Source organism: Tribolium madens, unplaced genomic scaffold (genome assembly GCF_015345945.1).
Source record: "Tribolium madens isolate multiple individuals breed KSU strain unplaced genomic scaffold, Tmad_KSU_1.1 Scaffold_20;HRSCAF=117;Tcas5.2_LG4, whole genome shotgun sequence".
In the NCBI taxonomy this organism is placed as follows: domain Eukaryota; kingdom Metazoa; phylum Arthropoda; class Insecta; order Coleoptera; family Tenebrionidae; genus Tribolium; species Tribolium madens.
The window spans coordinates 7148192-7169034 of record NW_025400985.1 but is presented as its reverse complement, the minus strand read 5'-3'; the positions used below and the strand labels follow the sequence as shown (position 1 = coordinate 7169034).

General features: G+C 35.3%; 6 protein-coding genes across 9 annotated transcripts; 5 read left to right on the top strand and 1 right to left on the bottom strand.

Annotated features, from left to right (window-relative positions):
* The first annotated feature begins 125 nt into the window (after nt 1–125).
* On the top strand, nt 126–1664 carry LOC123005255 (lipid storage droplets surface-binding protein 1-like). Of its 2 annotated transcripts, none has more exons than XM_044398928.1 (3): nt 126–258; nt 672–997; nt 1084–1664. In XM_044398928.1, the coding sequence occupies exons 2-3, from the start codon at nt 683–685 to the stop codon at nt 1426–1428; spliced, it is 660 nt and encodes a 219-aa protein (XP_044254863.1). In that variant the 5' UTR covers nt 126–258; nt 672–682; the 3' UTR covers nt 1429–1664. The 2 variants fall into 2 exon arrangements, with proteins under 2 accessions (XP_044254863.1, XP_044254862.1); XM_044398927.1 differs by having other exon boundaries at nt 1072–1664.
* Nucleotides 1665–4897: 3233 nt separating this feature from the next.
* Nucleotides 4898–6864, top strand: LOC123004726 (cytochrome P450 4g15). Its single transcript, XM_044398128.1, has 4 exons — nt 4898–5149; nt 5196–6302; nt 6352–6537; nt 6593–6864. The coding sequence occupies exons 1-4, from the start codon at nt 4933–4935 to the stop codon at nt 6763–6765; spliced, it is 1683 nt and encodes a 560-aa protein (XP_044254063.1). The 5' UTR covers nt 4898–4932; the 3' UTR covers nt 6766–6864.
* A 1068-nt stretch (nt 6865–7932) lies between these two features.
* On the top strand, nt 7933–10127 carry LOC123004682 (protein tumorous imaginal discs, mitochondrial). Of its 3 annotated transcripts, XM_044398054.1 has the most exons (6): nt 7933–8130; nt 8291–9052; nt 9108–9301; nt 9359–9572; nt 9882–9947; nt 9998–10086. In XM_044398054.1, exons 1-6 carry the CDS (start codon nt 7968–7970, stop codon nt 10009–10011), a joined length of 1413 nt encoding a protein of 470 aa, XP_044253989.1. In that variant the 5' UTR covers nt 7933–7967; the 3' UTR covers nt 10012–10086. The 3 variants fall into 3 exon arrangements, with proteins under 3 accessions (XP_044253989.1, XP_044253987.1, XP_044253988.1); XM_044398052.1 differs by having other exon boundaries at nt 9882–10127; XM_044398053.1 differs by lacking the exons at nt 9882–9947; nt 9998–10086 and adding an exon at nt 9658–9843.
* On the bottom strand, nt 9778–14331 carry LOC123004683. The gene is made up of 4 exons (XM_044398055.1): nt 13999–14331; nt 12979–13290; nt 12295–12540; nt 9778–10959 (listed from the first exon to the last, which is right to left on the bottom strand). Exons 1-4 carry the CDS (start codon nt 14141–14143, stop codon nt 10493–10495), a joined length of 1170 nt encoding a protein of 389 aa, XP_044253990.1. The 5' UTR covers nt 14144–14331; the 3' UTR covers nt 9778–10492.
* A 1074-nt stretch (nt 14332–15405) lies between these two features.
* LOC123005362 (beta-1,4-glucuronyltransferase 1-like) lies at nt 15406–17177 on the top strand. The gene is made up of 5 exons (XM_044399070.1): nt 15406–15501; nt 15546–15994; nt 16039–16609; nt 16654–16779; nt 16824–17177. The coding sequence occupies exons 2-5, from the start codon at nt 15609–15611 to the stop codon at nt 17034–17036; spliced, it is 1296 nt and encodes a 431-aa protein (XP_044255005.1). The 5' UTR covers nt 15406–15501; nt 15546–15608; the 3' UTR covers nt 17037–17177.
* A 159-nt stretch (nt 17178–17336) lies between these two features.
* Nucleotides 17337–19357, top strand: LOC123005215 (protein lethal(2)denticleless). The gene is made up of 2 exons (XM_044398872.1): nt 17337–17472; nt 17528–19357. Exons 1-2 carry the CDS (start codon nt 17430–17432, stop codon nt 19231–19233), a joined length of 1749 nt encoding a protein of 582 aa, XP_044254807.1. The 5' UTR covers nt 17337–17429; the 3' UTR covers nt 19234–19357.
* Nucleotides 19358–20843: the final 1486 nt, after the last annotated feature.

Sequence of the window (20843 nt, the reverse complement as noted above, 5' to 3'; positions counted from 1 at the left end):
CGTAAGCCACGTATGTGTTTCTACTTCTAGAAAAACATAACGTATGGTCGTAATGGACTTTGCCCCCATTTACACCGCGTATCATGTGATAGAGAAAATGAGAATGAGATGAGGTGAGTTAGGGGACCCCCCACTCTGTATATTCTATATATACAGCGTTGAGGACAAGCCGGCTTTAGAATTGTTCAGTTTGTTGTATAGTGATATTTGATTTTGTGTTACATAGAATATTTTGTCTACTACCGGTGATTTAATCCAGTAAGTTTTGATTTATCGTATTCTCAAAGTATAATAAGGGCGTACGTGACTAGAGTCACTTGAAACCAATTAAATGCGTCTGAGACTAGCCACTAACTCGATTAGAGCCCTTCTTATCAAACTTTTTTTCTGTTTTAATTGATTCTTACACAATCAATCAATTATTTATTTTTTTAACAGTTTTAGTACAAATATAAGTTTGAAATATCTGATAATAAAATTGTTTTGCTTGACCTTTGGATAAGAAAAACAAAATTGTGTCCGATAACACTCTCTTATCTCTTTTTTTCTCGTTGTTATCAGATTGTGTCCTCTTTCAGACACCAATTTAACCATTTAAGTCACTCAAATCGGTTTCAATTCAGTCGTAGGTATTCAAACAATAAAACTAATTGGTTTATTTAATTTGCTAGTCATATTCATAATGGCTGATACTCAAGTAACTACAAGCACAACCGCCCCCACGTGCATGGAATCCGTCAACCGAATCGCCAAATTCCCTGTGATCGAAAGCTCCCTTCAAGCGGCCACAAATGTCTACGAGAAGGTTAAAGAATACAACGGAATGACTCAGTGGACTTGCAACACCGCTGAAACCGTGGTCCACAAGGCCGTCGAAGTGGGCAAACCCATCGTCCAAGGTCTCGAAGGTCCCATTAAAAAGGTCGATGGAGTCCTTTGCACCGGCTTGGACTACGTTGAGACTAAAGTCCCAGCTGTGAAACTTCCTCCTGGCGAGGTAAATACTTTCATCCGATCATTTTACTTTTTCATTTCATTCAATCATCCCTCTCTAAATAATTCTCTTATCAGCTCATTTACCAGATGTACACCACTACCAAAGACTACGTCAACAATACCGTGACTCCCGCCGTAGGGGCTGCCTACTCTTACGTCGAACCCGCGGTTAAGTCGGCCTACGAGAAGATAGAACCCGCGGTTCAAACTGCCAAAACCGCCGTCGAACCCGCTGTTGAGAAAGCCAAAATTTTGGTCGAGCCCGCTGTTGAGAAAGCCAAATCTTTTGTCGAACCTGCAGTGAGTGCTGTTGAGAGTTTGAAGCAATACGGGAGTCACAAATTGGAGGAAATCAGACAATGCACCAGAGGACACCCTGAAGGTGATTTGGAATGCGAAGAATGTCAAGCCGCCGCGAAAAAAATGGGATAGAATCATTAGATTAGATATATTTATGAATTAAGTGTAAGTTTTGTACTGTGCTCATGTTTTTAAGACTGTTTTATATATTGTAATATATTTAATTACCGTTTTTCTGTAAATTAAAGTGGGTTTTGCGATATTGTAGAGTGGTATTTTTGAGATTATTGAAAGGGTCAAGGTCTGAGAAAAACGGTCGGCATTTGTAGTATTTCATAAGGTTTTGAATAAAAATTTTTACTCTCCAAGTTTTCTTTTGTCTAATTCCCAAAATAAAACTGTTCAATAATGAATTAATTTCCACATACACAACTTTGTTTTACTGCTGGATTAATTAACAGTTATGCTATTTGACTATATAATACACTTGTGTATTGCTGGTTGTCGATCAAACATTTTCTGTTAAATATTTATTTTTGTAAATTCAAAGAATTTTTGACACTAACTAATAATAATTCAAAACATCAAATCTTGTTTTTTACTTGCTAGTCTGTACAATATTATAAGTTTGCTTTCATAATCTAACTTTTTCTAATTGTGTTGACTGTTGACATATTTGTTTTTCCTGTTTGTGGATTTTTTAAAAATATGTAATAATTTTGTTCTGAGGCGCTCGGATATTTGTTCAATGCTTCTACCGTATCGTATTTTTTAAATCTTTATGATTTTATATATTTTTTCATCTATTTTACAGTTCACAGAACTCTTATTGATTATTATTTACACATTTGGAGTGGAATAGTTTTTCCATGGCCAACTATTATCACACAAAATATGTATTTCACTTTTTAAGTATAGTTATAAAAAAATATTTTGTTACAAATATAGATTTTTTAGATCAGAAAAAAATAAGCTTTTCAAAATTGCCATAGCCGCCTATGATTTCCATTTAAAAAAATACAAGTTTATCTTATTACGGCTAAACTAATAACTAAAAAAAATTGTTAACTACATTATTAAATTCCTCGTAAAAAAGTGCCTGTATAATGTCTTTATTTCAAATCCGTATCTTCTATAATAACGAAGATATGATTTTTTTTAGATTTCGCTAAAATGTCAATTTTTGTCTATAAGTTGAAAACAAAAGACAATAGCGGGATGCGGTTTTAACCAATATTATTTTCTCAAAAAATGAGCCCCAGAATGTATCACTCGTTTTTGGCTAAACATCTTAGTTTCGGAGATTCCCTATTCGGACATCCAAAATGCAGCACCCTATACAGTTGCACCCTATAAAAATTTCAGGCAGTATTGTTATTTTCATAATGTAAACACTAAAACAACCTTTACATTGATAACCTCAGTTTTATTTTTTATGTCATTTTGACTTATTTACTTTCTTATTTACTTTCAAAAATAGTAATTTGTGGCATAATAACGGGTAGGCAGCATATCAAAGCGATGATTTATTTAATTACACTTAGTTCAATTAATAAATTTCCTAAGACAGACAAATTGTTTAATTAACAATTTTAACAACAAAAAAAAATAAGTTTAATTGTCAAATGTCAGTCATGATGACAGTGAACTTTTTAAAGTTACAGAAAAATACTGCCCGAAATTTTAATTCTGTAACTGTACAATATGAGCATTCAACTTTTTAGAAGTAAATCTATTATTTATTTAATAAACAAAGCGCTTATATTATTTTTTTTAGAAATAAAAACTTCAGAAACTAAAAATTGTTTCTTTTCAAGTCATTAATGAAAACACATCGAAAAAATTTGAATGTCAAATTTTTATTATAAAAATTATTTTTCAAGAATTTGTTTAATTATGACTAATTTTTAATAAAAATTATAAAATCTATGAATTTTGTGTCTAAAAACCATTTAATTTTAAGTTGATTTTGATATTTAAAGATTCAAATATTAGTACAGTGATGGACAATGAATTTCGTCCATCCAATTTCCCTGACAGATTAAAAGTAAATTATTCTTTAGGTTTTAGTTATTCTTTAGGTAAAAAGTAAATTATTCTTTAGGTTTTTTAACCTTATTTTAGAATTTTGATTAACGTTTGTCATGTTAACAGAATGATCGATGCTTCTTGCTACTTTTTACCTTTGTCCTTTTAAATGGTAGTCCTTGGGTATGCCCAAAAGTATAGAGGTACGTCTTTGAGGCATACCTTCTTGTACCAGAGAGATGATTTTTATTTTATTAAACGCACTTACTGCTGGTATGTTCGAATTTGATTAAATTTGACAATACGTATTTGAATGTCAGTTATCATGACAATAAAGCACAGACTACAGTGAATTCTTGTGAATTCACAGAAATTGGGTGGACGAAATTCACTGTCCATCACTGTACCTATAAAATACCTATATGAATGTTTTTGAAGAACTAGAAATAAATCGATATTGTACTAAATTGGTATACCAAATTTTCTTATATGACACTTGTATTCCATTGCTTTAAATGCTCATCACTCTATATACAGGGTGCACTAAAACTATAGTACGGTGTCTAGAAGTATTTGGTAAGTGAGAGAAAAACATTTAAAAAATTCTTAATGTTAAATTTGCACTTGGATGAAGGTTTATTTTATGGTAAATCTGGCAACTGCGTGTACCTACCTTAAGAAAATTAAGAGAGTTGAATAATTCAATATTTGAATTCATTGTTACCTTTAAACGTTGCCGCATCGATTTTTGCATAATTATAGATAATTTAAAAGAGGTAAATCGCATTGAATGTTAAAGACCACAGACATTGCGTTAAAGATTATTAATTTACCTTCTACTCTGCATATTTTAATTGGATTTTGAGTGTTAGTTAGAAATAATAAGTACAACTAACAATGTTTGAAGATTCTTACACAAAACCCCCACTGTGCAGAAAAATAAAAACCAAGAATTTTTTAAATATTTTGCCCTCAGTCACCAAATGCTTCTATAGTTTTAGTGCGGCATTTTTTAAATATCCTGTATATTTTTTAGTTTTACTACTGGTTCATAAATAAACTGGTATTCGATTTGTAATTCGTAATTTTCGCAATTTGTAATTCGTAATTGCTCTTTGATTGCTTTTTAACTTTTTATAGTTTTAAGGTCAATTAATTCCATCAACCCATCAAACTTAAGTTTTCCCACAAATTTTCCAATTTATTCACTGACAATACATTAATTTACATTTCACGTATTTTCCACACGTTTGTAAAAATCGTTAAGGTCTATTTTGTAAAAATCATTGTCAAGGTCTATTTCTCCGAATCTCACCGAACGAGCTCTTCCCAGTAATGGGAATTAAACGACCCTCGGAAACCCCCAAAAAATTTCCAAATGCGGGTCACCGAAATCCACAAATCATCCCTTTTTAATATTCAAGCGCACTTCCTCTCCAATTACCATAAGGTTATGTGTATATTTATCGAAAAATTGTATTGACAAAAGTCCGTCCATTGTATTTTATTTATGAGTTTAAAAAATAACTTGCGTCAAGGAGGTCGACTATAAAAGGGGCTGGTACATGCTTTCACAGCACATTTTGGTGGCAGTCGTTTAGTTTAGTGATGTCTACGACCGTACCAACACCGGACATAAGTACCCCTTCGGGGATACTTTCCGCCTCCAATGTCTTCTACTTTTTGTTAATACCGGCCCTTCTGTTATGGTACACGTATTGGAGGATATCCAAAAGGCACATGCTGGAACTCGCCGCTAAAATCCCAGGACCCCCCGGATTACCAATCATCGGAAACGCGCTAGATTTAGTCGGAAAACCACATCGTAAGTAAAGAATTTTTATCGATTTTTCAAATCACGAAAAATTTAGAGGTCTTCAGCCATGTGTATGAGAAGTCCTTTGAGTACAAAAAAGTGGTAAAAATGTGGGCTGGTCCCAAACTTTTGGTCTTTCTGACTGACCCTTCAGACGTCGAACTGATTTTGAGCAGTTATGTCCACATTGACAAGTCCTCCGAGTACAGGTTTTTCAAACCGTGGCTCGGCGATGGTCTCTTGATTTCCACGGGACAAAAATGGAAAGCCCATCGGAAACTCATCGCCCCCACGTTCCATCTCAACGTCCTCAAATCCTTCATTGATTTATTTAACGCTAACAGTCGCGATGTCATCAACAAATTGAAAAAAGAAATCGGGAAAGAATTTGATTGCCACGACTACATGTCTGAGGCCACTGTTGAGATGCTCCTCGAAACCGCCATGGGTGTGAGCAAAAAGACGCAAGACCAAAGCGGATACGACTATGCCATGGCTGTTATGAAAATGTGCGATATTTTGCATTTGAGACACACCAAATTCTGGTTGAGGCCTGATATTATTTTCAACCGAACTAAATACGCTGAATATCAAAAATCTTTAATTAACACCATCCACAGTTTGACCAGGAAAGTCATTAAACGGAAGAGAGCCGATTTTGATAAGGGTATTAGAGGCTCAACTGCTGAAGTTCCGCCAGAACTCCAAACCAAAAATTACGACAAAACTGAATCCAAAACCGTTGTTGAAGGACTCTCATATGGACAAAGTGCCGGTCTTAAGGATGATTTAGACGTGGACGATAACGATATCGGTGAAAAGAAGAGAATGGCATTTTTAGATTTGATGATTGAAGCTTCACAAAATGGCGTTGTTATCAACGATGAAGAAATCAAAGAACAAGTCGATACGATCATGTTTGAAGGGCACGACACCACCGCTGCTGGAAGTAGTTTCTTCCTCTCCATGATGGGTGTCCACCAGGATATTCAAGAAAAAGTCGTACAAGAACTTTACGATATTTTTGGTGACTCTGACCGGCCTGCTACTTTTGCCGATACTCTCGAAATGAAATATTTGGAAAGATGTTTAATGGAAACTTTGAGGATGTTCCCCCCGGTACCCATTATTGCCCGACAGTTAAACCAAGATTTAAAATTAGGTAATTTTCCCAAACTTAATTTATTTCCATTTTCATATGTTTTTTATAGCCTCTGGTGATTATACTGTTCCCGCCGGTTGTACTGTTGTTATTGGTACTTTTAAAATCCATCGGCTTGAGGAATATTATCCTAACCCGGATAAATTTGATCCTGATAACTTCCTTCCGGAGAAAACTGCCAATAGGCATTATTATTCTTTCATTCCGTTTAGTGCCGGACCTCGTAGCTGTGTTGGTAAGTTTTGAACAAAAGTTTTTTGTTTTTTTTTCTTACTTAAGTGATTTTTTAGGTCGCAAATATGCTATGTTAAAACTAAAAATTTTGCTCTCTACGATTTTGAGAAACTACCGCATTTATTCAGATTTGAAAGAAAAAGATTTCCAACTTCAAGGTGATATTATTCTTAAGAGGGCTGAAGGATTTAAAGTTAGATTGGAACCAAGAAAAATGATCAAAGCTTAAGTCAGAAATATTTATGTGTAGTTGTAGATTTGTAAATTTGTAGAAAAACTGGGATTAAATTATATTTATCAAAAATAGAACTAGCTGACGAACATTCAATAAATATTTTTTATTTTAACTCTTCCCAAAAACATTTCTGAACACATTTAAAAAAATAATCATCAAAACTTTTAAACACAAATACAGTTGGGGACACGGAATCCTGGGCAGTCTTTTATTGTCATTTCAAAAAAATGTCAATGTAAATGCACCTTTACCGTCATTATTAATATTAAAAAAAAAACCTGTCAAATTAACTTTGACATACATCAATTTTTGGAAAATGCCAGCTGTTTTAAAAAAAATCTCGAGCCATAGCTTTTATTCAAAGAGGGATGTGTAGCGGCAAGTGACTGGGGATTCCAAAAAGTACGGTGAATTTGATCGTGCAGAAATGGAGACAAGCTTGGTTATGAGTACCTAAGGTTTAGTTTAGAAATTTTGACAATCGAATGACACATCTGCCCAGTTTTCCATGTCCTCCATTGTACTACCTACCGGAACTACAAATTTGAACAAGATAGTATATTATGCATCAAAAACGCTAAGAACATCTCAGACATAATTGATCGGTAAGTCGTTCATGATGTTTATGAAATTTTTGTTAATTATTTTAATAAAATATCTAACAAATTTACTTACCGTTCTAGAGCGCCAAAAATACTTTGGCGACGACTTTGAATACTTACTGACGAGTTTGTGTTAGCAACGAGTAAATATGTACAACCTACTGTCCTAAAAACAGACGTAGTAAACAAGCAAACAGAGCTCAATCGCACAAATTAACTTATTAAATACTTATAACATAAAAAAACAAACATTTTTATTGTTTTTTTATTAACTACATTTAGTTATACAATAATAAAGTTTCAATATCAGTTTCTATGTTTCAATAAAATAGAATTTGTAAAAAGTGTATTGTTAGTTGCCTTAGCCTAAGAACCAAAATCCCTTGTTTTAATAGCTTTTTATAAGTAAATAAATACATAAATTAATTACCAACGTTAATAATATTGTAATATCATATAATATAAACAAATATAATAAACAATACAAAAAATTAAATAAAAATATTTAGCGCTGAAGCGAGTTGGCACAAGCTGATCTTCATTGATTCACACTATTGACAGTGTTGCCACCACACTCTGCCTTTCCTCAAAAAAATGGCGAATGTCAGAAGTCTTATTGGCATTTTGTGTACAAAACAGTTAAATATCTTCGTGACACCTCAAGTAAACAAAATATCAGCAAGATTTCTACATAATTGTCTACAGTGTAACAAATTTTCGGTAAATTTGAATGTCGCAAACACCCCGGTAAAAAACGGTAAGTTACAGCATGTCCTCAAAATTGCATCATTTATCAGTCAAAAACCTTTGAACTTTGCTTTTCCTAGTTTTATAATCTTAGCGAATGATTATTGCAAAATTATGAGCTATTTCCGGGCTTGTTTTAGCATTTTTTCTAACATAACCCCACTTTTCAGTTTTACATATTTCATCTCGAAAAATCCACTTAAACTCGGTTTTGCATGCGGCGAAAGACTACTATCAAATTTTGGGGGTTAGTCGCAATGCGTCTGGGGCCGAAATAAAGAAAGCTTATTATAAATTAGCCAAAAAGTATCATCCTGATGTCAATAAAGATGACCCTAATGCCGCAAAAAAGTTCCAAGAAGTGTCCGAAGCGTATGAGATTCTTGGCGACGAGACTAAAAGAAAGCAGTTTGATACATGGGGGGCCACGTCCGAGCAAATGGGCGGTATGGGAGGCGGCGGTGGTGGCCCCCATTCGGGACATCAAGGTTTTGCTGAAAGTTGGCAATACCAGTCGACCATCAACCCGGAAGAACTCTTTCGGAAGATTTTTGGAGAGGCGGGTTTCGGAAAAAATGCAGGATTTGACGATTTCGCTGAATCCACTTTTGGTTTCGGTCAAGCACAAGAGGTTGTGGTTAAATTAAGCTTTTTGCAAGCGGCAAGAGGGACTAATAAGGATATAACAGTCAATGTTGTGGACACTTGTCCCAAGTGTCGCGGGTCGAGGTGTGAACCAGGCACCAAAGCTACACGGTGCACCCATTGCGATGGTACAGGGATGGAAAGTGTAACACGGGGGCCTTTTATTATGAGGTCAACATGTAGGTACTGCCAAGGGAGTCGTATGTTTATCAAACATAAGTGTACAGAATGTGAAGGAAAGGGACAAACGGTTCAAAGAAAAAAGATTACAGTTCCGGTACCAGCAGGTATGATAAATTTCTACGGTTAAAGCAAAAGAGACTATTTTAAAGGTTATTTCAGGTATTGGAGATGGTCAGACTGTAAGAATGTCGGTGGGACAAAAAGAATTGTTTATAACGTTCCATATTGAAAAATCACGGTATTTTAAAAGAGATGGGGCCGATGTACACACGGAAGCTGAAATTTCCGTCGCGCAGGCACTTCTAGGGGGCACTATTCGTATAGAAGGGTTGTACGAAGATCACATGATACAGGTATTTTTTGTCAAGCATTTGTGTGCGTTTATACTAAAAGACAAAATTTTGGGTTAGGTAATGCCAGGGACATCATCACACACTCGAATTAGACTTGCCGGTAAAGGCATGAAAAAAGTAGATGGCTACGGACATGGCGACCATTATGTGACTTTTAAAATAGCAGTACCAAAACAACTTTCACCTAAACAAAAAGCCCTAGCCCAGGCATATGCCGAGTTGGAAACTGATACTCCCGGTCAAATTTTGGGAGTGACGTTAAAAACCGATGGTAAGTTTCTAAGGGGATTAAGGGGGCTTGAAATTTAGCTTTTGTTCCTTGTTTTTGCAAAACTTACATAAATTTTTGTTGGCAGGCAAAGACAAGGACGAAATGCCTCTCGCAGGTTCTGAAGCTAAATCTCAAGCGGAGGGAGAGAAACCGAGTCTGCTTTCAAAAATCAAATCGGCATTGTTTGGTTAATTAAAACAATGTATAGCTTGAATTTTTTATTTGTATATAACAATTAAGTTACTAAATAAATAGACTATACAATAGAATTTTTTTTTGTCATTTGTTAACATTAATACATTTTTTTAGGTAGCAAAATTTTTGTCTCGAAAGACAAACAAGAACTTTTAGAAGCCCTTAGATTAGTGCTACAAGGTAAGAATGTTGAGAACGCCAAAGAAAATCACTCACAAAAAACCACTAAGAAAGTTGTAGATAGAGATGTTGAAAATGAAAATCTTAGCGACACTGAAGAAGCAAAGAGAAATAAAATGCCATAATGTTATCTAGTTTTATATTAAAATGTTATTCTAAAGAAAGAATAAAACGACTAGAATCTAACGTTTTATTTTATTCACATTAAGGCAGTCCTTCTTAAGGCTACATCAGCGCGATGTTGCATCACAGACATTCAAATTATCCACAACAGTCACATGACTCAATTAATTCTAGTTGCAAATTTTATTTTTAACAAACTTTCAATGAGGTGTTTTACAGATTTGAAATAAACTATTTTTTTTGTTAATTTACGAAAAAGTTAGTTGTCGGTACATACCTTCCTGCCAACAACTTCACATTTTCTTTGGTTACAATTTGTATTTTTTCAATCGCCCTGACGCACCCTTACTCTCCGCCCCTCGGAAGTGATATGTATGTCAAACCAAAGTGCAACGCGACTACTAAGGCACTTCCTACACAGCTCAAGTGTTTGTCAAGAGCCCCAGTTTGAGGCCAATGTCGACAACGCCCCTGGTCGCGGAAGCTTGAATTAGAGATAAGACAAGGGCCGCTAACGTGACGGCAAATTCCAGGTACAACGCGTAAAGGATCCTAACGTGTCCGTAAGTGGTGGCGACGCCCCCGGCGGCCGTGAAATCCAACGGGAACATGAAACAATCTACGGGATCACGGCCCCGTACAAAGCCGAATAGGATAACCCCCATGAGATAGTAGAATAAAATGGAGACGAAGGGGAACCATTTGAGCCAGCGGGGGCGTTCGGAGGTAGGTACGTCGGAGGAAGTGCCAAAAGCGAGCTGTTGGAGGCGGACGGCCCCAAGATTGCCCATGTTGAGAATGAGGAGGAAGTGAAGGGGGATCCCGATGGCTGAGAAGAGTACGGCGGAGCCGCGGCCAAGCGCAGTCCGGGGCACAGGGGCTCCAAAACCTGAAAAAACGACGAAATAATAATAAGTTATACTTATTTACGGGTGATTTTATACAGCTGCTGTAGCAGCAGCACAGATAAAGCATTTTTCTAGAAAAATATTACCTATAATACAGTTACAAAATTACAAAAAAGTGAATTTAAATTATACAACACACATCACTTCATTGACATTTTAAATTTAAAAAATGTACAAAGTGACGCCAACCTTGAATTTGTTAAGTAACTACTAATTAGTACATAAATAAGTAATATACCGTGCGATCAAAAAAAATATATTAGAGTAGGCGGTGATTAAAATCTTTCAGATGACAATCCTGATTTTTGACATCAAATGTCAGCGGAAACTTTGACAAGTTTGCGTTTTATTCCTTTTGAGTGAAATAATGTTCACTTCAGAGCAGAAAATTTTTATTGCTGTACAAGAGGAAAACGGTGGTTGGTCATTTTCACTTTCAGTTTGTAGTAGTGTGGAAAATTTCCAGCCCAGATTCCCAGCCAATGTGTTGCCAACTGTAGTATTTAATCGATGCCTACTCTAATTTATTTTTTATTTGATCGCACGGCATAAAATAAATGTCATTAAATTAAAATGTATTAATAAAGAGGATAGTTGAACTTTAACTGTTACTTTAAATTTTGTTTCTGACAAGCTAAAAAGAGCTCTGACAAGCTAAAAAAAAAGAGAATTATTAAAGTTATAACTCTCTCTAGTGGTGAGTTGGTGACTCTGAGAGTTTAAAAAGCCCCTGGATGAATTGGCGCGGAAAATATAAATTTAACCAAACATATTTTAAAAACATAATTATAAAAGAAAACAGTTTTTTTCTAAAAAAATTTTTTCCAAATAGTTTCATAAAATGGCTAGTAATAAACTGCTAAGTTTAAACAATACTGATTTCCTAAGTGAAATAATCTGAATGCTAAGTATTAAAATATAAGTATTACTATTTATTATTATTAAGTATGGTGATATTTCAATACCAAACAACTACCCACAAACATTGGAAGGCATAATATAGCGTTTAATTTTTTCCTTCAAAAAATTGGTCTTTTTATTTTCAAATTTATTAAAGATAGTTTTTGTGGCTTCGTAATAAATTTATTTTTGTAGTAATTAGCGATAATAAATCAATGTTTCGACTCATGTACTTTCGTTTCGTTCAATAAACGTTTTGACGTCACGCCGCGTGCAAGAAATTTAACAAAACATTTTAAATTTGCATAATATAAACTTGGCGTGATTCTCTCGGACAATTACATCGAGCTTTCGAAAAAACAATCGATTGTAATTTCTTTTTTGTTATACAATCGATGAATCAATTTTAAACATACCGAGAGTTGTCAATAAAGACACGGCAAAAAGGATGCATCCAGGATAAGTCCAAATGCTTCCTCCACCTCCTTCTCCAAAACCGGCACTCACAGCTTCTAAAATATTCGTTTCATGCTTTTGCAAATATTTATCGATTGTGAATTTCCAATTTTCACGTGGCGTCTTCTCCAATTCGCTGGCTAAGTTCGCAGATAGATTGCGTTGGAGTTTGACTAAGTTTTCGGATTGTGCGAGTTCTCGAGGCCCTGAAACGATTTTTTAACCACAATGAGATTAACTTCTTAGTTTGGAATAAAAAAAAAAAGATTTTAACTAATATTAGTCAAGCTGCAAACTTTTCTACTAAGAAAACTCTACAGAAAATATCTAAATGCTTTGTGTAGTGTGGAAATTTTCTAGGGTTTGTATCTTATGCAAACAATGTTCTACGAGTAATGTATCATATGTTTAAACAAAAGTGTCAGAGTACAAGGTTTGTATTTTTATGTAAGTATTTAATTGAAAATCACAATAATTAATTTGGTTACTCAACTGGTCATCTGAGAATCAAGATTGTCGAAGCGAAAGTGTAATTAAATGACCATTACAATACTAAAATAAATCTACAATTTCCTTAATTACACGAGTCGTTTAATTACCTCTGCACGTGTCATTAATTATAATGAATGAAACACAACTCTTACCCTCGGTTTTGTAAAAAGCGAAGGCACCCAGCAAGGCCCATAGCACTACCACGATAGTGAGCCCCACCTGGGACAGCACCCATTGACTTATGATTCGACAGCAGCAAGTCAGTCCCACTTTACTACAGCAATTTTCTTCCGGAGCACATTTAAAATCGCAGTTTTTCGGCCAAAACCTGAGTCTGTATGGAATAAGGGGGGAAGTCTGGACGGAGGCGTTTGTGAATTTGTTCTTGTAGTTGTTGGCTTCGAGATTGATTTGATCAATGTCGACACAAGCATCACCCGGTTTCATTCTATTGTTTTTGGTTTCTGAAAAATGGGTTATTTAGCGTTAATGAGTTACGAAAGCCGACCATAAATTTAATTGTGGCACGCTTGCGTATGTTTTAACATGATACTTGCTTAATGATACCCAAAATGAAAACAGAAGGATCATTAGGTAATTAACTGTTGTATTATGACTAGGTATCTGTACGGAAAGATATTTATGACTGTAATTGATAACTCACGATTGAAATGTTATTTAAACTTGACTAAGAGAAAAATTATGCACGGATCCTATTTTCAAAATTTTCAAATTGTTAATTTTTTGATATTTGAATGAAAGTTTGGAAGAATAGAAAATAAATTAATTTTTTGTATCAGAATAGAAGAATATTATTTGGAGATGTTTATTTCTATTTTTGAAGAAAAAAATGTTAATCTCCATTTTTGTCACATTACATAGACACCAACTGTCTAAAACTAAAATCAATTTAAAATAGCTTGGTGATTTGATATTCAAGCAGAATAGTTTGGTATTTTGATTTTGGCACACAACAGGGCTGTCCAGTGCAACAAGTCAAGGACACATCCACACACAAATTTCGTGCCAAAAACACTCTCTTACCGTTCCTCTTGTCCAGCTTTCTCTCAACTAGACCTCAACTATGAATAATTGATTCATAAAACTGACAACAAATATTATCGAACGAAAAACTTCCCCATCAGTCTTCGACCCGACACACCTGTACCCACCTTCATTCGATTCCTCTTTCAGCTGCTTATTTAATTTATTTTTCCTCGGCGGTTTTTCCGGTGGCTTTTCCATTCTTTCAAAATCCATACTATCAAAATTCGGAGTAATGATAGTGGTAACACAACGATCCACCGGTTCGTACATTTCGATTATCTAAAATTAATCTTCTTGAAATTAATTTTTAAGTTGGGAATCGCCCGAAATGTGCACATTTTTTCGAAAATTATATCTTTAGTGGATGTTTTGAGGCCACTGGGGCCTGGGAACGACGCGCTTCATCGCGGTGAGACAGCGTGTCGGCGTCGCGACGCTTCTCTTTACACTGTTTTTGCCGCACCACGACTGGGAACGGCGGACGCGCCTCCGCCAGGCCACCCCTAATTGTTATCAATGGCAAAGTCTTCTGCAATGCAAATGCTTAATCAACGAGTAAATGACGCTAATTTTAGGACTATTGGGGGAAATTGATCGTTATTCTTGCTTGGGAATTGATTACTCTGGAGGCAAAGGCGTAATCAAATTTTATTTCGATTCACTTATCACAGTTGAAGGGATATTGGATAATAATAATGCGATAACAATTTAGATGATAAGGGATCTGTTGACACTGTAGAGGAAAGTGGAATAAAATAAATGTGAATAAAATTGAATTTTTACAAATGTATTTTGGTCAAATTAATAACGGTAAAATAGAAATGGATTAGAAAACCTTTATTTATTAAGTAAAAAGTTATACTTAAAAATTCTTTGAAACATTTTATCAACCATACAAAAGGTTTTTCAACTATACAATTTTTTTAATACTTTATTGTTGTTAATCCTGTATGTTTTTTCTAGTTACCTACAATTTATATTCCACCTTCCTCTAACAGTTTATCATCATTATTTTATCAAAACTTTACAACTGTGCATAGGTTTACTCATTGTTACATTATTTTAGCAAATTTCTACAATTGTAGACGCTATATTTCCATTCTTTTCAATGAATGCTCTAAAAATAGATTGATTTATATCACTTGTTTACTCTTTCATTCTGTTTTCGCCGATGCTAAGGGAAAAAAATACGCGAGAATGTTACAGTTCTCAAATATAGCGAAATTTATTGATGGGGCTTCCAGTTCAAATCGATTTAACACAAAAAAAACAGCAATGATTTATTTTCTCCCATTTATCATTGCAAAACAGTAGCGTGTATAAGCACTATCATTCAAATAATTTGCAGTTAGAGGGTTGCGACATGATGTAGTTGTCTAATTATAATGCGTCTACTTGGAAAATTAGTCCAAGTCATTCAACTTATTTCAGTAATCGATAGTTTTGTAGTAATTGTTTGATACTTGGATCAGATGAGCAACGAATCACGTCTCGGGAAAATTCCGTATGATTATTGATTTGTCACTGCGGCCATTTTCCCGCATTCTGTAAGTTTTCTTTACGCATTTCCACCACTAGGGTGTGCCACCGTGTCATTTTTCTTACACAATGTGAAAATATAATTCCAAGTAAGTTTCCAGAGAAGAATTTTCAAATTTTGACTTCCTGACAGTTCTTCCAGTTGCCTAATGTGATAGAAATATTCCTATAAAATTTTTACAATACTTAAGATGCCATGTATAGACTCAGATATAGATTAAGGATTCTGCTTCCGCCTTTACTCGTCGGAATTTTGATTACTTTGACTGTTATTGTGATAAATAACGGTTCACTTCTTCGCCATGTCTTTTACAACTACCAAATTCATTTTCATGGAGTACCGGGGAGTTACTTGTCCACGAAAACACCAAATGAGAGTTACTGTAACTTCAGGTATGGTTTACCTGAGGAACTTTTATACGAAGAAAGTGATTTAATTGTGCCATTTGAAGAAAAAGATAAAAGTCCATACCGCATTCTTCAAAATGTGATTGAAGCCAAATGGGACGAAACAGTATCGGAAGTTACCTATGTCACACATTCGACAGCGGATTTTATCAATTACATTGCAGAAATAATCAGGTAAAAGCCCCCAATTTTGGCAAAAATTGCATTTTTTCTTACAGATTTTGGGAAGGCCCGATTAGCGTTGCCGCTTTTGTACCGGATTCCGACGCCGATTTAACAATCCGGCAATTGACACAATTATGTTTCTGTGCCCCTGAAATGGGGCGAGTAGCTGTTCATTTTGTATTTCCTCTCAAGGAGCCCCCATATTTGCAAAACCATCAAGACAAACTTACTTGCGAGCTTCCTGACTCGTCAAAATTGGCCACTTTTCGGATGAGCAACGAGCTCATGTACCCCATCAACATATGCAGAAACATTGCTCGGACTTACTCACAAACTGATTTTGTGATGGTCACTGATATCCAGCTTATACCAAGCGAAAACTTGGCTTCGAGATTCATCAAAATGGCAAAATTGTTACATTTGAAGAAAAGTCCGTCCCGCGTTTTCGTAGTGCCTGTGTTTGAAGTTGAGGCTTATGATGTCATACCGAGGACGAAAGACGAACTTATGATGATGGTGAAAGAGGAAAGAGCGGTTTATTTTCATAGATATACTTGTTCCCATTGCCAGAAATTTCCAGGGATTAAGACCTGGCTCGAAAGTGCCAGCGGTGACACCATTAAGGTATTTAAAACTGGGATAAATCTTTTTTTAACTTGCAATTGTAGCCCTTTGTATCCGTCAAAAGAGAGTACCCTTTCCATCGCTGGGAACCCATTTATATAGGAAGTAAAACAGACCCTTTGTACAGTGAAGTCTTATCTTGGGAGGGATTACAAGATAAGATGACTCAGGTTGGGTTCAAAAATTAAGGATTTATTCTAATTATAACTTTTAGATGTTGGAAATGTGCCTTATAGGATATCAGTTTATTATTTTGGATGGCGCATTCCTCGTTCACTGGCCCGGGATTAAAAAAGAAAAACATAAATTTTACGTAAAAAATTTTTGGCGGATGACTTTTCAGCAGGAAAATTCCAAACACTACTCAAGAATTATCAAGGAATTGCGAAGTAAATATGAAGATAATCCTAAGTGCAAGCTGCAATAAATCAAATTGTTGAGTTAGACTAACTTAGCCAAAGCATTAGATTAGTTAATTGTTGCTGATATGAGCCAATTAGAGTTTTGTTAAAGTTGAACCGACCTGTGATCATGCTTATTTTGACAAATAAACCGAACAAGGAAACGATATTTAAATTTTAATCAAATTACGCGCTTTATTTTGTAGCATTTCAAAGTTATGCCATCTATTTTATCGACTAGTCCGCTTCAAGCTTCCCTAATTGACCATAGTGTCATTTCTTTCTAACATGGGTGAAACGAGAGAAAGAGCAATAACCGTCGTGTTATTTACGTTCGTTGACATTTCCCGCTCTAACCTAACATTCTAGAAACATCAACAATTTAAAGGTATCGGTGAAATCAGTGTTAAATCGTCGAAATGCAGCCTGTAAAGAGGCTAATTGAACAACAAACCGGCTTAGGTAACACATTTTGTTTATAATTCTACTCTCAAGTTACAAAAAGTTTGCTTTTTAGGCCGGTGGAAACGTTATGATGAGATAGTTAAACGCCTTCGGTGCCCCAAAGACGACGAATACACTCAGTTATTGCCCTCAGAAGACGTTATTTGTGATACTCCAATTTTTGCTTGCAAATTCGCCCAACAAAAATCCAACGAAAACTTCCTGGCCCTCGCCAACGAAGACGGCAAATTGGCCATCCATGATACCAGCAAGAAGCAGGAACCTTACGGTGTTCGAGCTCACAACAATGCTATTTTCGACCTGTGCTGGATGTTCGACAATATGAAAATCGTAACAGCTTCAGGGGACCACACTGCGAAACTGTTTGATGTAGCGGAGGCCGATGTGAGGGAAATTAGGGCTTTTTTTGGCCACACTCGCTCAGTTAAAACCATAGCTTTTCGTAAAGACGACTCGAGTGTCTTCGCGACTGGGGGGCGTGATGGAAATATTATAATTTGGGACACGCGGACCTGTGGTGGGAGTTTAATTGGAAAAGTTGATAGGACGATTTTTAATTCACACAATACTAAAACGCCGATCAAGGCACGCAAAAAATGCACGTGTTTGAGCCCCTCGAGGGCGTCGAATGCGAAATCAGTCACGGGTTTGGTGTTCCAAGATGATAATACGTTGATTTCTTGCGGGGCCGGTGATGGGGTTATTAAAATTTGGGATTTGCGAAAAAATTATCTTTTTTATAAACACGAACCGTTGCCGAAGAACAAAATTCCATATGGGGGCACTACGACAAAGAATGGCTTTAGCAGTCTTATCATCGATAGGGATTGTATCAGATTGTATGCCAATTGTTTAGACAATACAATTTATAGTTATAATGTTGGTACTTGTAATCCTGAGCCTGTTATGAGGTATACGGGGCACCAAAACAGCACTTTTTATATTAAAGCATCTCTAAGTCGTGATGGTAGTTATTTGATTAGTGGGAGTAGTGACGAGAATGCTTATATTTGGAATACTAGCTATTCAAGACCTTTAGTTCGATTAACCGGACATGTGGCGGAAGTCACGTGTGTGGCATGGTGTGAGAGAGATGATCTGACTTTAGTCACATGTTCTGATGACATGTCACACCGGATTTGGCGAGTCGGTCCGGAGGAATTACCGGAAAATTGGGAAATAGACGGGAGTGGCAAAGCCGAAGTATTGCCTCTAATTCCGGTGCAATCAGAACTTAAAAGACCATCTGATGAAGTGGTCTCGTTTCATAAAAAATTAATAGTTGCTTGTAAAAAGTGTGATAGCCCCTCTACGAGTAGCGTTTGTCAAAACTGTTGTTCCAACAAACGTAAAGTTGATCAAGAAATTTCCAACGAAACTAAAAGGTTTCATGGCGAGTTAGGCCCGAGGCGACTTTTTCAAAATTTGGAAAACAATGATGATAAATCGTTAACTATGAATTTGCCTAATTATGTAATAGACGGTGTAGCTCCTCATTTGAATTTTTCACCTCCCAAAAAAAAGGATCAAGACTGGTTGACAAAATTGCGTACCGAGAGAAAGTTTAAACGAGATTTTGAAACGGCGTCGACTTCTACGCCTCCAAAAGTGGCCAAGTTGGAGTCGACTCCGAAGAAGTATTCCTCGCCTAGAAGCCCACTTTTGAGGTTTTTTAAAGTTAAGTGTGAAGGGCATTCGTGTACGAAGCCTCATTCGAATTGTAATGTTTTATCTCCGAGTACGCAGTCGAGTCAGTAGATTAAGTGCACAATGTATCTCATATTTTAAGACTTTTGTATTCTAGTTTTAGGCGTGAATTGTTTTTATTCGAATTTATATTATTCTATATTCTTGTTCGAATTAATAAAAAATATTATCTTAACTGTTCTTTTTTATATGGGAAATTCGGGGACTGAAACAAGATACCTATTACCTAGTAGGGGTAAAACGGTTATTGAAGGAAAAAGAAACACTATTTTGTGATGAGCAATTAAACATTGTTGAATGTTTAATTGACTCTAAATTTGGCGATTAGTTTTATTGTTTTATAGGGGCATGTTTTTATGTATTCACTTATGCCGTATGTGCTACCCAAATTGAAAATAGCTCAAATTGCGTTAGTTTTGAAGAAATACGATCTACAACAATTTCTCACATCATGCGCAGTCAGTGATAGTAAAAATGTAGCATAAAATGTTTCTAAAAACGATGCCACAAAGAGTAGTTTGTGTAACTGAAAACAGTCGCACAAAATGCCGATTATGTCACCGAAATACATCAAAAAATGCTTTTGTATACGCTTTTTTTTACTTATGATTTGTTCACTTATTTGTTCTTATGCTCTTTCTTTTTATTATTATGCTTTGCGTTCTTATTTGCTTCTATGATCTCTCTCTTTCTCTCTCTCATGTTTTAAAGTTTGTGCTCTTATGGGCCCGCCATTTTTTATTGCTAATTTGAATTAGTATTTCAATTTAAATTAGTGAAAAATTGCTGACTTGAGCGGGGTTCGAACGCCGGACAATGTCGGAAAGCGGGACTTTATGCCGTTACACCACTACGCCGCCGACAGTCTTAATGCTTTAATTCAATATACAGGGTGTGTCAGAACTCGCGGTCCAGAGAAAAATTTCAAATAAGATAAGATACCAGGAATGGGAAAATGTTTAAAAAATTCTATCTGGCAAAAAATTTTGCCATTTATTTTTTGACATTTGTCTTTTTTATGTCTGTTTAGTGATACTGATGATCTTGTATATGTTTTTTTATAACTATTTAATAAAAATTTTAAAATGTTACCAATAAAATCTACAAATAACAATAAACAGAGTTATAATTTAAGATACAGCTTCCTTGTTTCCTCTTCTAATAAGCTGTAGCAGAAAAATTGGAAAATAATTTTTCCAACAGAAATAAATACAAGGTGCGCCAGAACTCGCGTCTCAGAGAAAAATGCTATGAAAGGTAAAATACCAGGAACATGGAAAAAATGTTAAAAAAATTCCACCTATAAAAATTTTGAAGTTATGTTATGAGAGTTTAAATTTTGCAATTTGGCTCTATTTATATCTGTTGGAAAAATAATTTCCTATTTTTTTTGCTACATGCTATTAGAAAAGGAAACAAGGAAGCTGTATCCTAAACTGTAACTCTGTTTAATGTTATTTGTGGCTTTACTGGCAAAATTTTTGTACCTTTATTAAATAATTATTAAAAAAAAACCTATACAAGCTCATCACCATCATTAAAAAGACATAAAAAAATGTCAAAAGTCAAAAAATATATGGCAAAATTTTTTGCCAGATCTTACTTAAATTTTTTTTTCTGAGACGCGAGTTCTAACACACCTGTAGAGTTAAAATGCAATG

Excerpts from the sequence above, each read along its gene's own strand:
- LOC123004683 (XM_044398055.1), bottom strand. The coding sequence starts at position 14,143 with ATGTACGAACCGGTGGATCGTTGTGTTACCACTATCATTACTCCGAAT. Across the intron at positions 13,291-13,998 it reads GAAAGAGGAATCGAATGAAG|AAACCAAAAACAATAGAATG; the intron begins GTGGGTACAGGT and ends CCCATTTTTCAG. Across the intron at positions 12,541-12,978 it reads CGCTTTTTACAAAACCGAGG|GGCCTCGAGAACTCGCACAA; the intron begins GTAAGAGTTGTG and ends AAATCGTTTCAG.
- LOC123005255 (XM_044398927.1), top strand. The coding sequence starts at position 683 with ATGGCTGATACTCAAGTAACTACAAGCACAACCGCCCCCACGTGCATG. Across the intron at positions 998-1,071 it reads TGAAACTTCCTCCTGGCGAG|CTCATTTACCAGATGTACAC; the intron begins GTAAATACTTTC and ends TTCTCTTATCAG.
- LOC123004682 (XM_044398052.1), top strand. The coding sequence starts at position 7,968 with ATGGCGAATGTCAGAAGTCTTATTGGCATTTTGTGTACAAAACAGTTA. Across the intron at positions 9,053-9,107 it reads TACAGTTCCGGTACCAGCAG|GTATTGGAGATGGTCAGACT; the intron begins GTATGATAAATT and ends AGGTTATTTCAG. Across the intron at positions 9,302-9,358 it reads ACGAAGATCACATGATACAG|GTAATGCCAGGGACATCATC; the intron begins GTATTTTTTGTC and ends ATTTTGGGTTAG.
- LOC123005362 (XM_044399070.1), top strand. The coding sequence starts at position 15,609 with ATGTATAGACTCAGATATAGATTAAGGATTCTGCTTCCGCCTTTACTC. Across the intron at positions 15,995-16,038 it reads TACATTGCAGAAATAATCAG|ATTTTGGGAAGGCCCGATTA; the intron begins GTAAAAGCCCCC and ends TTTTTCTTACAG. Across the intron at positions 16,780-16,823 it reads TACAAGATAAGATGACTCAG|ATGTTGGAAATGTGCCTTAT; the intron begins GTTGGGTTCAAA and ends TATAACTTTTAG.
- LOC123004726 (XM_044398128.1), top strand. The coding sequence starts at position 4,933 with ATGTCTACGACCGTACCAACACCGGACATAAGTACCCCTTCGGGGATA. Across the intron at positions 6,303-6,351 it reads AAACCAAGATTTAAAATTAG|CCTCTGGTGATTATACTGTT; the intron begins GTAATTTTCCCA and ends TGTTTTTTATAG. Across the intron at positions 6,538-6,592 it reads CGGACCTCGTAGCTGTGTTG|GTCGCAAATATGCTATGTTA; the intron begins GTAAGTTTTGAA and ends GTGATTTTTTAG.
- LOC123005215 (XM_044398872.1), top strand. The coding sequence starts at position 17,430 with ATGCAGCCTGTAAAGAGGCTAATTGAACAACAAACCGGCTTAG. Across the intron at positions 17,473-17,527 it reads TGAACAACAAACCGGCTTAG|GCCGGTGGAAACGTTATGAT; the intron begins GTAACACATTTT and ends TTTGCTTTTTAG.